General features: G+C 50.5%; 3 protein-coding genes across 4 annotated transcripts in view; 2 read left to right on the top strand and 1 right to left on the bottom strand.

The window, feature by feature from the left end:
- Window positions 1-120: 120 nt before the first annotated feature.
- LOC122378359 (alpha-1,2-mannosyltransferase ALG9-like) lies at window positions 121-4,476 on the top strand. Its single transcript, XM_043359333.1, has 2 exons — window positions 121-191; window positions 1,415-4,476. Exon 2 carries the CDS (start codon window positions 1,603-1,605, stop codon window positions 3,442-3,444), a length of 1,842 nt encoding a protein of 613 aa, XP_043215268.1. The 5' UTR covers window positions 121-191; window positions 1,415-1,602; the 3' UTR covers window positions 3,445-4,476.
- A 112-nt stretch (window positions 4,477-4,588) lies between these two features.
- Window positions 4,589-12,352, bottom strand: LOC122378358 (serine-rich adhesin for platelets-like). Its single transcript, XM_043359332.1, has 7 exons — window positions 11,617-12,352; window positions 10,843-11,166; window positions 9,133-10,311; window positions 8,700-8,763; window positions 8,113-8,205; window positions 7,382-7,524; window positions 4,589-6,994 (listed from the first exon to the last, which is right to left on the bottom strand). Exons 1-7 carry the CDS (start codon window positions 12,184-12,186, stop codon window positions 5,069-5,071), a joined length of 4,299 nt encoding a protein of 1,432 aa, XP_043215267.1. The 5' UTR covers window positions 12,187-12,352; the 3' UTR covers window positions 4,589-5,068.
- An 854-nt stretch (window positions 12,353-13,206) lies between these two features.
- The window catches only part of LOC122378355 (kalirin-like), a 207,648-nt gene continuing 204,145 nt past the window's right edge, over window positions 13,207-16,709 (top strand). For both annotated transcript variants that reach the window (XM_043359329.1, XM_043359328.1), the window contains exon 1: window positions 13,207-13,492. The gene's annotated coding sequence lies outside the window, so the exon portion shown is untranslated. The remainder of the gene's footprint in view (window positions 13,493-16,709) is intronic.

Below are 16,709 nucleotides of genomic sequence, written 5' to 3'. Positions count from 1 at the left end.
CCTAATCCGTGACAGGGCAGATTGCGCGAGCTGGATTACGTACTGTGAATCCATGGTGAAGGAAAATGGAAAGATGAGGTAAAATTTTGGGTAAAATGGAAGCCGCCCTTTACACATTCATTTCATGACGCGTTGTCGACATTGGCTGGCGCAACAATTTTCACCGGCGGGCCGTGTATTACATTGACATGGTGTGTTAGTTATTTGACATTAATTTAATTTGATATTAATTTCTGTTGCAGTTTATTGCTGTGCTCAAGATCTTTTCTTGGAATGGCTTCGCTATATTTTGATCGTTTTCCGCTGTTAAAGGATCTATCGTTGTGTAACTGGAGTGGTGCCAAATGCCAATGCTTGACAAAATCGAGATTGAATTTGACTAATATGTTGTTACGCTGATGTAATTTCTATTTTTTAGGATAATGAATTAGAAAAGATTAATTGAGACTGTGTGAGCTTCTTTAGACTCTACGTTCCAGGAACAAGGGGCCAGTTTTTCCTAGATGCTCACCTACGTAATTTGAATTTAGTGTGCTTAAAAATCAATCCTCGACCTCAAGCATGACCAGTTGACTCAGTTGAGCTCTTTGATTTGTTACTGTGTCATCCCTCCTTTTAATTTTTAGGTCAGGTGGTAGTTGATTTTTAGACAATCCTTGAAATGGATTTGCTGCATGCATCAACAATCAACATGTTCTATTTTGCTTTGTTGACACATGTTATTCGCTCATCATACAACACATGCTGATGTTCATTTAGCTTGAAAATTTTAGGTATCAAATTCTTAATCCTTATCTAATCATTGATAAGCTCATACCTCATACACTGCTGATCTTGGTAGTGTTTATCCTTGTTTGATTTGTGACTTTTGAGCCAGAGCACAAAGTGGTTGTCAAATGTAGAGAGGCAAGACCCTGTTCATTTGCTGGTCAAAGTTCACTGTTTTCCAGGTGCATACAAGCTCTTTCCTAATCCATCACCACCAGCTATGAGGAGTGGCTACCATTTAAGCAAATTATCATTAAACATTTACCAGTCTAGTCTGTCTCTAGTAGAAATAAGAGAAGTAGGTACAACATACTGTCCTAGTGTCAGTTGCCAAACAGCTCAGTCACCTTGGATTGTTTGGAAGTCAAGCTAAATGTAGATGGAAGTTGATGAGATAAATTTTGAATATAGGTAGGTAGCAGCAGGTACTGTGGATCCTGGACTTTTCAGTAATTTTCCATTGATCTTTTGTGTACTGTTTCATTAACATGTTTTGGCACCAGGTAGTTCATTATTAATCTGTTTTAATGTTTTTTTTGAACTTAGAAGTTTTATCCAGCCAGCCACAATATAATTAACAACTGCTGATTTGTAAAAAAAGCTAGGTGCGTTATGTGATGATATTTATGTTGTGTTTTTTTATCAGGTGATGAGTCTGAACTCAACAAAACCTTTAAGAGAAGAAAGGCCAATGCTTATTGATGACTCAGATTTGATGGAGAGGTTGATTTAATGATAGATTTCCCTGGCTCTGATATCAGAGCCACTGCATTCAGCTGAATAAAACAAGGCAGAAGTAGTCAGAGAAACTCACATCCGTCAAACTCAATAATCATGGCACCGCCGACCCGCAACCGGAAGACGGCCTCGCGGAAGGAGATGCGCAGGGAGCTGCGCCAGCAGCGGCAGAGCCGCGACCCAGCCGGCGGCGAGACGGCGGCGCCGCCCCCCTCGGCACCGCCGCGGCCGCCGCTGGCACCGTCCGGCCTCGAGCCGTGGACGCCGAGCGGCTACACGGCCTTCAAGGTGATCCTCTCGGCCCGACTCTGCGCCGCCATCTGGAACAACATCCAGGACTGCGACGAGACGTTCAACTACTGGGAGCCGACGCACTACCTGCTCTACGGCACCGGCCTGCAGACCTGGGAGTACGCGCCGCGGTTCGCGCTCCGCTCCTACGCCTACCTGTTAGTGCACGCATTGCCGGCGCACCTGTACGCCGCCCTGCTCCAGAGCAACCGTCTGCTGGTGTTCTACTTCCTGCGCTGTGTGCTGGGCCTGGCGTGCTCGCTATGTGAGGTGTACTTCTACCGCGGCGTGTGCAGAGAGTTCGGTGCCAACATCGGCAGGCTGACGCTGGGCTTCTTGGTGCTGTCGGCGGGGATGTTCATCGCTAGCGCTGCCTACCTGCCCTCCAGCTTCGCCATGTACATGACGCTCGTGTCGATGGGCGCCTGGTTCCGTCAACACTATCCGCTGGCCATATTCGCCACCGCCGTGTCGACCCTGCTCGGTTGGCCGTTCGCTGCCCTGCTGGGTGCACCCATCGCGTTGGACGTGCTGTTCCGACAGCGTCAGATCTGGCTGTTCGTCAAATGGTCGTTGGTGAGTCTGGTGGTACTCGTGGCGCCCATGACCAAGATCGACTCGGACTTGTACGGAAGGCTGGTGTCTGCGCCACTGAACATCGTCACCTACAACGTGTTTTCGAAGACGGGAGCGAACCTGTACGGCACGGAACCTCTGTCGTACTACCTGGTGAACGGCCTGCTCAACTTCAACATCGGCTTCCCGCTGGCTCTGGCGGCGCTGCCAGCCTGCGCGCTGGTCAGTCTGATCATCGGCCTGCCGCGTAAGAGCCCTCTCTATCTGCCCAGCTGGCTCGGGCTGCTGCCTCTCTACCTCTGGCTGGCGGTGTTCGGCGCCCAGGCACACAAGGAGGAGCGCTTCCTGTTCCCGGCGTACCCGCTGCTGTGTCTGGCGGCGGCCGTGTGCCTGGACTCGTTACAGAAGCTGTGGTACCACCTGCTGGTCAGCGCCAAGGCGTCTCATTACCTCCAGCGCACCGGCTGGCTTGCAGTGAGTGTCCTGGCCTTATACGGCACCGCCTCCCTATCCAGGATCGTCGGCCAGTACCGCGCCTTCCACGCACCCTTCGACGTGTTCATGGAACTGAACCGTATGGCCGCCGAGGACATGACCAAACCTCGCCAGGCCCTCATGGTGTGCGTTGGCAAGGAGTGGTACCGCTTCCCGTCCAGTTTCTTCATCCCAGAGCTCGAGTGGCGTCTGGGCTTCCTGGAATCAGAGTTCCGCGGGCAGCTGCCTCAATACTACGCCGCCGGGCCTAATGGCACTCGCATCGAACGAGACGGCTTCAACGACCGGAACGCGGAAGAGCCGAGTCGGTACGTGTCCGCGACTCAGTGCCAGTTCCTCGTGGACGCCGACACTCCCGCCTCACCGCGTGAGCCGGCGTACTCGCGTCAGCCACACCGCTGGACAGTGCTGCACTCGACACCTTTCTTAGACGCGTCGCGATCGAACCGGTTACTGCGCGCGTTCTACGTTCCGTTTCTGACGGAGAAATACTGTAGCTATGTGAACTACAACCTGTTAGTGAATAACACGTGGAAAGACCGGCTGATACCACCCAGGACAGAACGATCCGAGTGAGGGGGATATCGTGAGCGGAGCCAGTACGATGGCTGTGCCCGGAGTCAGAGTGGTATCGTGATGGCGAGAGGACGCTATGGGAGTGTGCGCGGAGCGGGGATGGGTACAGTGGTGGTGGCTGGATTGTGAAAGGACACTGGGAATGTGGTGTGTCATGGGCGCAGCCAGAGCGATGCTGGCGTGGTGGCTGGGTGTGTCCGTGTGCGAACGGTGGGCATTTTTGCACTGGTGACCGGGGGACTGGTTTGTCGTGTTCGCCGGCTGACGCGTACAAACTAGTAGCGACAAATGATTTTTGCTGATTGTAAGCGAACCCACGATATACGTATGTCACTACCGATACGTATTAAATTAGTTACAAATATCAACCAGGCTTATATATCTAGGCTTGGTGACACGACACTACAAAGACAATCCACAAGCGAATCACTCATCTTGCGTGAGTGATTCCGCATGAGGCATAGGTTGGAGCGCGGTGTGTGGTGCGGACTGGATCAGGGCTTATCGGTCGGTTGGTGCCTCGCGACAGGACTGGGGTGCAGGTGGGAGTCGACAACGCGCAGGCGATGCAACGAGCTTATGCATGGTTGGTAATCCCGGTGCGTAGTTGTGCGCGTGTGCGTGTGCGAGAGCGACAACATGGCTAGTTTTTCTAGTCGATTTCCATTAATTCTATGACATAAAAATAAGTTTATCGCGGAAATCGCCAATATCTATGGTAAATGTGATTGGTTGGGTGCACAGTGTTGGTATCCTTAGTTGTGATACGGTCCTTGTAGTATAACAACGCATTGCAATGTCATATTGATGCCCGTAAACGGTATGAATATAAACTTTTAGTAGGTATGCGAGTGTGTTACTCGCGGAATCCTACTTCTGTGAATGCAGGCTCGTTATACCCGTGTCCGGGTAGACCTCACGCTCGGGATATCTGCGTTAGCTAATGAATGTTTTCAAACGAACACCTGCATCCTTAAGGCGATAGGGTATGGTATTGCTTCTGTGAATAACATGACCAAGGTTTTCATGCTATCCTGGGTTTCGCTTTACTAATGTGCTATGAACTTGTCTACGAAGGTCTATAGCAAAACTATTACCTCTGGAACACTTCGACTCGAGTATTTTTCCTCCAAACGACTTCATGTTCCGTGATGTGGTACCCGTTTATTGCCGACAGTGGATACATTTTCCAACGCACACGAACGTTGCTTCAGTACAGGCATAAAAATGTTTTATTTGAGCAGTTGCCGCTCGAAAGTGGTTCCCCGAAAACATTCCACATCATCGACACACGGCGGCGAACTGCGGAGCTCTGTATCGTGATCAAACTTCTATTGGTCGCATGAGTCATAAACTAAAACTGAGAAACTTTGAAGCTTGGTTTGTTAAAAGAATGAGATTGAAAGATCGCGCCAAGATGAAAGGAGGAAAAGCCCAAAGGAATCCAAGCGAAATGTTCATCTAAAAATATGAGCAACAGTCTGGAGTTTCCCGCAGTCCAGACCTATCCTAGGTCACAGTCGTCGCCGTCATGGCTGCGAAAACATCGACGTTACGGGCCGTGCGATAGTTGGACGATATCCCTTGCGCCGTCGTCAGGTACGTCGCGAACATCAGCATCGGGTCATTCAGCGTCTCTAGCCTGTTGCTCGGCGCCTCTGGCTTCTTGCTCAGCGTCTTTTGCATCCTGTTCGGTGCCTCCTGTCGCTTTCACGGCGCTTCTTGCCCCTTCCCCGGCGTCTCTCGGTTTTAGCTCAACATCACTCGCCTCTTGCTCAGCGTCTCCTGCGTGGTCCTCGGCTTCAATCCTGTGATTCATTCCCAGCAACTCGTTCTCCAGTCGCAGCACCTGCCGTTGCAGATTCCTGGCCAGCAATTCTATCTGTTCGGGACACTGGCACAGTTGCACGCCTCGCGTCTGCTGACCCTTAGCTTCCCTCGGCGGCCACATCTGACCCTCAGCTCCCGTCGGCGGCTGCTGGCCGTCAGCCCTTCCCTGCGGCCACAGTGGCTGGTGCTCTGCCCCACTCAGCTGCCACAGCGGGTGACGAACTTCCCACTGTCGCAGCGGCCGGTCGTGAGGCTCCCACCTTCGCAGCCGTCTGTCGTTACGCCCGCAGCTTATCCGCCGATCGATCCCCCACGGTGACATAGGCGGATCCCCCGGCCGCGGGGGCAGCCCATACGGTGGCATAGGCGGCATCGGCAGCCCCCACGGCAGCGTATGGAGGAATTTTCTCTCCCATGGATCCGGTGCATCCCACAGCGGCAGCCTCCCATGCTGTCGTAGCATATCGTTCCGCCATAATTCAAGTAAGTCATCTTCTTGGCCCCGGCAGAAAATTTGACACCGGTTCGGCGCCTGCTCAGCGGCGGGATGGACGCCTGGATCGGGCCGCCTAGGTGCTTCGTCCGGATTTTCGGCGCGCCTGAGCTGTTCGCCTTGACCTTCGGCGCGCTTGGGCTGCTCGTCTTGACCATAAGCGCGCCCTGGCTGTACGTTTTGACCATCGGCGTGCCTAGGTTCTTCGTCGTGGTCTGCGGCGCGTCTAGGTTTTTCGTCCTGATCTTCGTATTTCTGTTCGTGATGCTGACTGGGCTGTTGGCTGTTCACATCGTGTTGCTCACTCTCCTGTATTTCACATTCTTCTTGTTTGACGTTTTCTTCGCAGATTTCTTGTCCGGTGTCCTTCCCGTCATCATGCTGCTCGAAATCATGCTGCTCATGGCTCGGCTTTCCATCGCCCTGTCGCTCGCGACTCTGCTGTTCGGTGTCTCGTCTCTCGTGACTTCGCTCGCCGATGTTCTGGAACATATAGTCGCAAGACCCGTTCCTTCGGGAGCTGCTGTCACGGTGTCCACTACCCTGCTGTTCATGGCTTTGTTGCCCAGATTCTCTGCCCCCATGACCATCCTGGCGAACAGTCCGTGGTCTGCAGCCCTGATGAGCGGCGAACTGATCCGCGAAGCCCTGGTGTGCGCTGCCCTGATGTGCTCTGCCCTGATGTGCGACGACCTGATCTGCGCTGCCCTGAGGAGCGATATTCCGTTGTCTGATCCGTTGTCTGATCCGTTGTCTGATGACCTGTTGTGCGATATTTTGTCCATCGTTGCCCTCCAGCTCCTGTCGGACGTCCTGTCGCCATGGCCCATGGCGCTCATGCCTGCCAAAGCCCCGTTCCCCGTTGTTCTGACGGGCTTGATTTTGGTGTCCGTTGTCCTGCGGCCCTTGAATGGCAAGCTGTTGTTCGTTTTCCTGTGCTCCGATGACACGCTGTCCGTTGGCCTGACGTGCTATGTCGTGCTGTCGACCACCCGGTGGTTCGCTGCCTGATGTCCCGTTCGTCCCGTTTTCCTGTCCATTGGACGGTTGTTGGTTGCCCTGAAGTTCATGTTGCTGCCCGTCTCTCGGCTGACGGCTGCGAGGTCCGCCACTGGGAGATGAATCCGAGCGACGGGCGGCTCCTCGATCTTGTCTCGGCTCACTGCCACCTGTGCTGCCGTAGAAGTTCAGCGATGGGGACACCACTCGAACCCGTACAGATGGCGCCTGGGGAGAGAACATAACATTCAGTCTACCAACTAAGGCTCTAACATTTTTTCGGATTAACTGTATCATTATGCTTAGGCTTTTATCATTCGTCTGCTAACCATTCAAAGTGCTTAGCAAGCAAGAACAATATAATATTTGCGGAAGTTCACTGTCACACTGTTACAGGCGAAAGCGCTCGACATCTTTTCCAAAATGTCATAACTTTTTGTACTCGTCCTATTTAGATCTTACAGGCTAATCTGGTATCCTTAAAATGATAAATAGGGCGCAATTTAACTATATAACTAGGTGTTAATTCGCTTATTCAGGACGTTTAATCCCATGTCATCGAATTTGTTGCAAAGTGGCTATGCCTAATTCAAAAGACCCAGAGACATTTATTACCGTGAGTGCCTGTTCTCGAGGAGGTGATTGTTGTTGTTGAGCTATTGGCTGTTGAGGCGTTTGTTTTCGTTTAAGTGTTCGTTGTCGAGAAGACGCCTCGGTTTCATTCTTCCCGGAACGGCCTGGTGACTTGCTCGTTGCGACTGGAAGTTGGAACAAAATGGTTCAGACAAACGTTCAGGCTTTCTCACCTTATAGAGAATTGAGGTCATGACCCATGTGTATAGGCGAAGGTAGATCGATCATGTTTTCACGCATCAAGAGTCGACATAATTTTTTTGCCAATTCAGCTTTCAATGAAAACAATACATAGGTAGTGGGAAATAGGTGCAAACAACAGCAATGTCAGCAGTCAAAAGTCGCTCGGTAAAACCGTAAAACGATAATGAACTTTTTGTTCAGCGCTTGTCCCGAACGGTCAGGTTCCAAAAACCACAGTTCATGCATCGTTCGCCTGTGGTTCCGCCGCTGCCGCTGAGTGGTTCATACTAGCGCCGCTAGATGCCTCTAGCGTTGTACGCCTGAAGATAGGCTGTACCGCAGAACATATAGAAGCTTCCATTCCAGCCGCTAGATGGCAGCAGCCTAAAGCGCCTGGGTGGATGCTGTGCCGCACTGCTTTAGCCGTGTAGTGTGACGTAACGAAGGCCGTGATAAAGTCAAAGGGCCGGGGAACGGACGTTCACAAGAGGACGAACTTTAAATTACCTTTATTATTTTAGGCTTCTTACCTCTGTTTGACCTTGGCCTGTTCCATAGATACTGGGGTCGGTGGCTTCCCCTGCGTCTCTTGTACTTGTAGCACGCTAAACAGTGCGGTACGCCTGCGGACGGAGCAGCGATATTGATATAGTCAAAAACAAATGTGTGCGCAATTCGGTCAGTCAATCTGACTAGGAGATAGAGGGTACCAACTAACTGGTCATTTTAGATAACTTCTGAATCTCGTAAATGAGGTTAGCAGGTTGCGAAACCACGCATGAGGGACGCATCAGTACTTGGGTACCTACCATAACTATACATAAAAGGCGGTTATATACTGCCTAGTAACTGTCCTTGACGATTTAGCGAACCCGTCTGTTTATATTGTGATGCAATGCAATTGCATATTGCATACTATATAGTCATTAGTCATGCTGGGCTACACTTTTTACATTTTTAGTCATACTGGGCTACATTTTACATATTTTCATAAGAAGGTAATTGCTCGTAAGTCGCATGCCAACAAATATTGACAGCCAGTAAAGAAAACCCTTGCAGTAAAAAACGTGTCCACTTCCAGTACAACTTTCCAAATACATGGCTGCTCCTTCCTCACCTTGTATCTTGATAAAGGTTACTTCCCGTCCTGAGGTGCCGCAGTTTCCGCATGTCCGCGATACCTATGGCGTAAGAAAACATTTTGACATAATTAGATACCTACATCTATGATGTAGGTATATCGGAATGGACAGATAGCTGTTCATTCACATCAACTGAATTTATATTGAATTGACAACTATAATAGTGTCACTTATTACAATGTGAATGATAGACAAGTCGTTTAAATGCACCATAAGAGAAACCGTCTAGGACGTCCGTCGTCCCACTATAGAGCAATGCTTATTATGTAAGTGTTACAGCTGAACCAAATGATTGTTTACCTGAGTACCAGGCAAAAGTTCAAAGCCAGCACACCTTTTGTGTGCGATTCTCAGGCCCTCCAAGGATCCGTTTTAAACTATTCTCGGACAAACCAAATCCGAACTTACCTCATCGCCAGCGACGAGCGCTGAGTCGGCGGCGGCGACCCTCCAGCGAGCGAGGTCGGCGCTATTCGCTCCCTCACCGGCTTCCACATCCACCTCCTCTCCCTCCTCTCCCTCTTCCTCATCGGTGACGATGACCAGGCCGGGGGTGCCGCTGCTGGACGTCTCACTGCTGTCGGAGGTCACCGGGGTCGTCAGAGGTCGACTCACGGCCCCGTACCCCGCTCCTTGGTGGCTCTGGTCAGTGTGCGGAGCCCAGACACCGCTCGGTTCAGCGTGACTCGGTCCGTGGTGATCTGGTCCTGCGTTACTTGGCTCGGTGCGGCTAAGAGTGACGTGGCTTGGTTCGTAGTTGCTCGGTTCGGCATAACTTGGTCTGGCATTGAACTCGGTGTAAGCTACACCCACACTACTCGACCCGGCGTGGTTGAGCAGCATGTGACTGGGCTCGAGCTGGCTAGGTCCTGAGTGGCTAGATCCGATGTGGCTTGGTTCGACGTGGCTAGGTCCAGCGTGGCTTGGTCCGACATTACTCAGTTTCTCGTGGTTCGGCCCGGGGGGATGGTTTGTCCCGCTGCGGATTTGCACGGGAACTGGGCTCGATTCGCTGTGGATGGTGACCAAATGACTCGGGAAGTCACCGGTTGGTTCGACGGCATCATAAGCCCACATGAAGCCACTGTGACCATCCCGAAAGAAGCTGCCGTAGTTCCTTCCCACAATATTCGCCGTTCCGGAATGCCTCGCCTCATGGTAAATCAGTTCCGTGCTATTTGACGGGTAACACTCATAGCCGCCGAGTTCCGGTCTCTCTGGTCTCGAGTTGGTAAGGGCCTGTCTTCCTTGGATCGAACCGAAATGACTCCGATAAACAGCATCTAGGTCGTTATATCCCATCCTATTTGTGTTTCCAGAGTCACCGTTTTGATGCCTAAGGCTATCGTCTTCCAAACGTGCTCCATTTTGGTCTTCATCGCCATGATAATTTTCACCTTGTGCGTTGACTGTACCCCTGTCTCCGCCAGGTGTGCCGCTGCCGTCATTAACCCGTCCCTGCTGAGCGCCGCCAGCGTTATTCCTTCCTTCATCCGACTGCCGTCCGTTGAGTCCTGTCCGTGGCTCTGTTCCGCTGTCCCGGGCCTGAGCAGAGATGTTCGGAGCCCGGATTGCAGACGGACGTCGCTGAAAGAACACATAACACGTCGTAGTAAAACATAGTAAATGTGTCCGTATAGCCGTTTACAAAGACAAAGTTATTACTGCATCGAGGATTGCTGGATAAAAAAAGAGGCTGGTCGATGAGTCTTCCGTGCAATTCAGCATGATTTTAGAACTATATTTTTTTCGTTTTTATCTTGCCGGCGAAAGATATTTCACGCCGTATTTGTAACTGGGGTTCAGAGCTCAGATCCGAAAATATTTCAGTACGCTGATCAGTATCATCGATAATAACTCTAGATAAATGCTTAGTTTTAAAATGTAGATTGTAGTTATAACAAAACTGCCAGTCAATGGCTTGGCCAGCAGCCTTATGTTCAAAAGTTCTTTCACGTTTTCTGGCTGAAGTGGGTAAACTCAGATTTCACTATGAGCACTGAGCAGTCAGCATCAATAAGTGTGCCCTTTCGCTCTCGTAGTCACTACGCCAGGCACAGCCTTTCCCTCTAGTTTTGCAATCCTTCCCGTTAACTTCCGGTTCGGATCAGTACTTACCGCCGTTGAATCATCTCCAGCGGCCAGGATCGAGCTATCCCCCGAGCCCGGCTCCTCTCGAACTGTGGTCTCCTCCGAGGACGAGCTGAGGTCGGTTTCTGGTAGCGACTCGTCAGTGACGATAGTCAGAGACCGGCTGTCCGAGGACAGAGTGTGGGTGGAGGAGGCGGCGTCCTGGTTCAGTTCCGGAGCGGAGGAGCGGTACGACTCTGGCTGCAGAGTCCTCGGCTCGTCCTCCCATCCGTTCTCCTCAGCGGTGCGGCCGTCCTCTCGGGTGATCCACGGAGGCCAGGATGCGCTCACGGAGGAGGAACGCACGAGTTGCTGTAGGAAGAGGAGCCGCCGTCAGTCTGGCTGACATGCTGAGTGTCGTTGTGCCAGCAGGCAGGCACTGGCACGCCGAATATGTTGCACTTTCTACAGAGGAGCTAAGGTATCGATTATGGTCCCCGACTCCTCTCAGTCTTCACTGACTAGTAAAAAATGAACTATTAATTAAATAAAGAAACAAATGACATAAAACAGAATAAAACTGCGGTACGTGGCCCAACAGTGTGCCGTATAGTCGAATAGAATTAAACAAAACCTTAAACGAACTTAAATATTTTTATAAGAACATCACTTTGGCACCGTCTAACACATGAACAAACATGATCGTTAACTAGCATTTACCTTATAACATAACTTAACATTTATAGCGTAACCGAAACCGAAAAAGTTAAACGGTACAGCCGGACTTGCGTACCAACTAGCCCGCATTATCACTCAACTTACCCTGTGAGCCTCAGTTAGACCGTCTCTGACAACCGGATGATCCTGCTCGGCTACGTGTCTCCATTGAGGGTAAGCATGAGAGGCCTCGACGGCATCGGTCCTCTCCACACCTCCCAGAGAGCTCTGGCTGTGGTCGCAGCCATCGCGAGAGGCTGCACCGTCGGTCGCACGACTGCTGTCAGACGGGAGCCTTCTCGTGTCATCGACAGACCCGTTAGACGACACATACGTAGACGCCCGTTTTCCAGCCACATTTGCACCTCTCCGGTCATTTACCGGGACGGCGGGGATGGAGTCCGCTGCACACGCCGTGGAGTCGCCATGCTGACCGCTGCAGCCGTCGGCGCCTGCTGCGCTGCTGTCACTGCTGCTGCTGCTGCTGCTGCTGCTGCTGCTGCGGCTGCTGCTGCTGCTGCGGCTGCTGCGGCTGCGGCTGCTGCTGCTGCTGCTGGTCGACTCGGAGAGGGCAGCTGCCGGGGTCGAAGAAGCTTTCTGGGCGCTCCCGGCGCTCGCGGATGCACCAGACGACTGATAGACATCTTTCGAATTTCGATAGAATGACTCACTCATTTCATGCGCCCAGTCCCATTCACAATTCACTTCCTTAAAAAGTGGTACGAAATAAAGCTAAAAACCGTATACAGGTATTTTTAAGGACTTAGCTGCCACGTTTCAAAACCTAAATCACGAACAGAACGCCACCCGGACAGCGCCGCCGACCAGCGCAGGTCACCGGAGACTGGGGCAAGGTCTCTGACCCGGTGGGCCCCCAGGCAGGACGGGGTCGTCATCTCTCAGCCAATCAGAGAAGAGAAGAGGGCGGGGTCTGGGCCGCGGATAGAGTGCTGCTGTACCGAGCTGCCACCGACGTCTGCGGTAGCTCCGAACGGCCTCGTCTGACCCCTCTCCCCGTTTGAGCCCTTCGAAGGTAAAATGACGTGTGACGAGTAACGTTGACGGCTCATCAAATCCATTGAGAGCACCTCTGTCACTTCCTAACCTTTTGTACGAGCAGCATGATCACCCTTTTCGAGCCTCTGAGAGAGAATAGACGGCTGACGCCTCGCCGAGGTCGCTTGTCTTTCGGGACGAGAGTAACGCCACCTGCGCTGAATGGAAAGTCGTAAGAAGCCGGACTCGATCGTACGGCTATAGATGACACTTAAACTGCAATGTTTGCAGAGGAACAGGAGCAGAGACCGTAAGAACATTTCGCCTTTCCAAGAGTCCAGTGTCCAGGCCCCTCTTAAGCAATAGACACGAGAAATGTGCCTACTCGCATCCAAGATAACCGTTTCGCTCGCATAAAGCTCTGTAAAACCGTATCATCCCGTATCTTTCTTCTTTAGACGTTTCGACCCAATATTTCTAACAGAAGGCACTAACACGATGCAAGGAAATAATGTGAAAAGTGAAGACTTGCAGCATTCATAGAATACATAATAACAAAGGTTTGCCATTTGCCAATCAATAATTTATCTGATGGGCTGACAACAAAAACCCCTACATGTAGTTTATTTCTACTACGCTCTAGGGAAACAAAAAGCATGCACATATGGCAGCTTTATGGTGAGACGTTTCCGGCGCAATGGGTTTGGCCGTTGCAGTTTGCGATTGTTGTTGTTGGAAGGCGGTGGATGTGAGGGTGCCCGCGGAAAGTGAGTTTTATGGCCATTGCGTTGAAGAATAAGTGAAAAGCTGATAATATACACGACCTTTGAAGTGATCAGTGGCAGAATCCACTCAGCGTCAGTGTATCTTTCCACTGAGGTGATTGGATAGTGCTATAGTTTCTGGATGTGCGCCAGTATGAGGAGCAGCCTAATTGCAACTCCACTGAGCAATTAGCGAGAAAGCGGCATAGTTATCTTATAAGGTAAGTCCCTCCATGCATGTACTGTAGTTGATAGTCTTTGTTTCATTTGCTTTGAAGTCCTTATGGGCTATGGCTTGATGAACTGTGTGACTACGAACCAGAGTGGCAGTGAGCTCTGAGTGTAAGTGCTGCAGGAGGGTGGGTTAGAACACATAGACACTGTCAAATATGAAGAACATATATAGCCTTTGTAATGGCTGCCAGCCAACCATTACACAAGGCTGGCTGGCAGCTGTGCCTGGCCTGGGTGAAATGTGTAACACGGCGGGGCATGAGACTAGCCACCAATGAGGCTATGACTGATTCCTTGCTGGTGAACTGGGCAGAGGCATTGGGCTGTGCCAGTCAACAAGCTATATAGACTGGATGAAACTCTAAAAAACCAATGTGATATGAAGCTAATAAGAAACTAACTTGAAATTTGAACGTTATGGAGTTCAGTGTTCATAACTTTCTTGACAATCATTGGTGTTTTACTCCCCAAATAATTTGAAATGTCTGTCATTCCATGCTTTTCCATATTACCAGATAACTCTTTATAGTTATGCATTTATTAGAAGTCACTTAACAATCAATATTTCAGTGAGTGAAATAGGTAATGCCATGATTTATTCCAGCCTCTTGAAGGAATTGATCGAAACCTCTTTTCCATTCTCTCAATTTAATACGCACTACCTACCTACATCATCCCCCTGAAATCCTTTATGTGGGTAGTTTGCTTTATTTCCTGTATTGTCATCAGCTGTGAATAAATTAAATATGTCTCTGCAATGCTGAGATCTGCATGACATGGCATTGTGTGTTATCAACTCCAAGTGCAAACATCAGTAATCAAATGCCCTTTTTCCAGTCTGCACTGCTCACTGCCCAGGTCAGACAAATTTCTGTTGTGCCAGATGAGATTGTAATGTAATGATTCCTGGTGAGTTTCTTGTTATAATTGTTATTTGTTTTGCCAGTAATCAGGATTGAAATTTTTGAGTCATCCCCTAACTACTTCAGGAAGCATGAAAATAACACTGTCTTTTGCTTCTTCAGGCCAAATGTCATTAAATTTTCATTATAGCCTCTTCTTAATTTCAGCTTTGGTAATATGTCATGTACCTATAAGGTAGGTATTTGAAGTGCTTTAAAAGCTCAGTTCCTAGGACACAAACCATTTTCCAGGCTCTGTGTTTCTTTGCATTAGATGCTCCTATTTTTCAGCTGCAGTCCCCTCGAGGCCCATGCCACCAGAAGCCTAAAGGTGTTTGTTGTAGCCACACACAAACAAAGTCGGCTATCCTCTCCATAGAACCACATGCTGTCTGCCTCACGCACAGACGCCATTTCCGTGGATCTGCGGGATTGTTTGCTGATGAACGCCATCCATCCTGCCGCTATTCCGTTCTGCCCAGCGGCGATTGGGTCACGTACGCACAGATGGCGGCCTGTCGCAGTCGCCATACGAGGCTATTCGCCGGAGCTCTGTCTCCGACTGTCTCTCAGTGTCTGTTTCCGTCTCTGCTCTCCCTCCCCTGTCTCTGTCTCCGGCCAGCTTAGCTCGGCTCAGCAGAGCTCGGTGGTAGCACGCTCAGCATTTTCACTCTGCTGATTGGGACATGTCACTTGATGCGCGTGAGCCGGCGGCGGTGGTATCGGTGGCGGCGGTTATTGAAAGTGTAGGGTTTCAGCACCCTGTTGGTGACGAAAATGCTGCTGATGGCAGTTGTCACGGCAGCGATGGTCGTGGCTGTCGAGGTAGTACCGATAGCAGTGCCGGTGACTCGGACTTAGTTCCACCGGGACTGGGTGTGCTGGTGTTTATCCCGCGGCTGTCGGCGTCGGCCGGGGAAGGGTTGTGTGGGGCGTAGCGCCGGGAGGGACGGTCGCCGGCCAGACTCGCGGCCGCCCTGGTGAGTCACCGGCGGCGACACGGTGGCGACCGGACAGCCCGTCGGCGTGACCCGCCACTGGGGCACGCCGCCGGAGAGGAGTTATGGTCGCCGGGCAGGGCGTCTGCTCTGAGGATGTGGCAGAAAAATGGCGCTTCTGCTCACTCCGTGGTGTAATTTCAATTCCCCTACAAAATGTTTTGTGTAATGGAACGCTTTTGCCAAAAGTATGCTTGCCTGTTCATTTAATTGAATGATTTTCAGTCAAGGAGAACGAAAGTGACGAACAGACACATCTCGTTGTTGTACAATGTACAATCCTTTTGATTTTCCTATATTATATATCATCCATGCTTAAAACTTCTGATTTCATTACCATTCCAGTGAGCTGTTGATTTGTGGTCTAAGTGGCAACTGGCATGCCATGGTGACTGCTCCATTTTTGTCCTCGTCCTCCCTCCATCCCCGAGGGTGAGGAAGCTATTGAGCCTGTCACTGGCTGGTGTGTGGCACCCATCCATTCATCAGCCGCCCATCCATTCATTCGTGCCTCCCAAGCCACGGTTTTGTCCTCGGTGAGGCAGGACGTAGTGGCCTTCGTGACCTGAGAGTTGAGTTTTTTTTTTCATAGTTACGGACTGAAATGTGTTGGCGAGAGGCAATGGCGCTGGGTAGTTTCTCTAGTGTGTATAGCGAGCTCAAAGCGGCTTTATGAGCGATGAAAGTGGTTGGTGAGTGTTTCGAGGATCGCGGTTACCTGCAGGCTTTAGAGTTTTGACGGCACATCCAGGCGGCTCCAGCTCCATCCATTTTTCGAGCTGGGACGCGCGATGGAGTAAGTTTAGTAGTGGTGTCACCCGACGGCTGAACGTCCCTGGAAAACTGACAGAACTTATCACCGTCGATGATTTTGGGCCAGCTCAATATCACCTCAATAAGTGTAGCCTTACTCAATACGCTCTATGTACTGTCTAGCCATATCTTGCTATCATTGCTGGTACGCAGTCTGCTTGTGTTCATCGTTTAGTAAAATAAAACGGTCTGTCCGCGTGCAGTCGTAGGGATAAGATGTCCGCTTGTGCCCGTTCTTTTTCTTCTTATACTTGTTTTTATTGATTCGTTTGTTATTTTATTGTTATTTCAGTCATCTTAGGTATAAATGAGAGGTATTAAATTAATCTAGCAGTGTTCCCGTCATCCGTATCATTGTGTCACATCAAATTAATTATTTTATGGATTAGCATCATTGCGTGGTATGAGCATGGCGCTACCTGTATCTGCTCCACTTTCCGGGAAAACATACAAACAAACATTACTGTTAGCACCGTGCAGCAGTTGATCAA

Source organism: Amphibalanus amphitrite, unplaced genomic scaffold (assembly GCF_019059575.1).
Source record: "Amphibalanus amphitrite isolate SeventyFive unplaced genomic scaffold, NRLGWU_Aamphi_draft 000058F_arrow, whole genome shotgun sequence".
Classification (NCBI taxonomy): domain Eukaryota; kingdom Metazoa; phylum Arthropoda; class Thecostraca; order Balanomorpha; family Balanidae; genus Amphibalanus; species Amphibalanus amphitrite.
The sequence above is the reverse complement of the archived record's forward strand: the minus strand, read 5'-3'. Positions and strand labels throughout refer to the sequence as shown.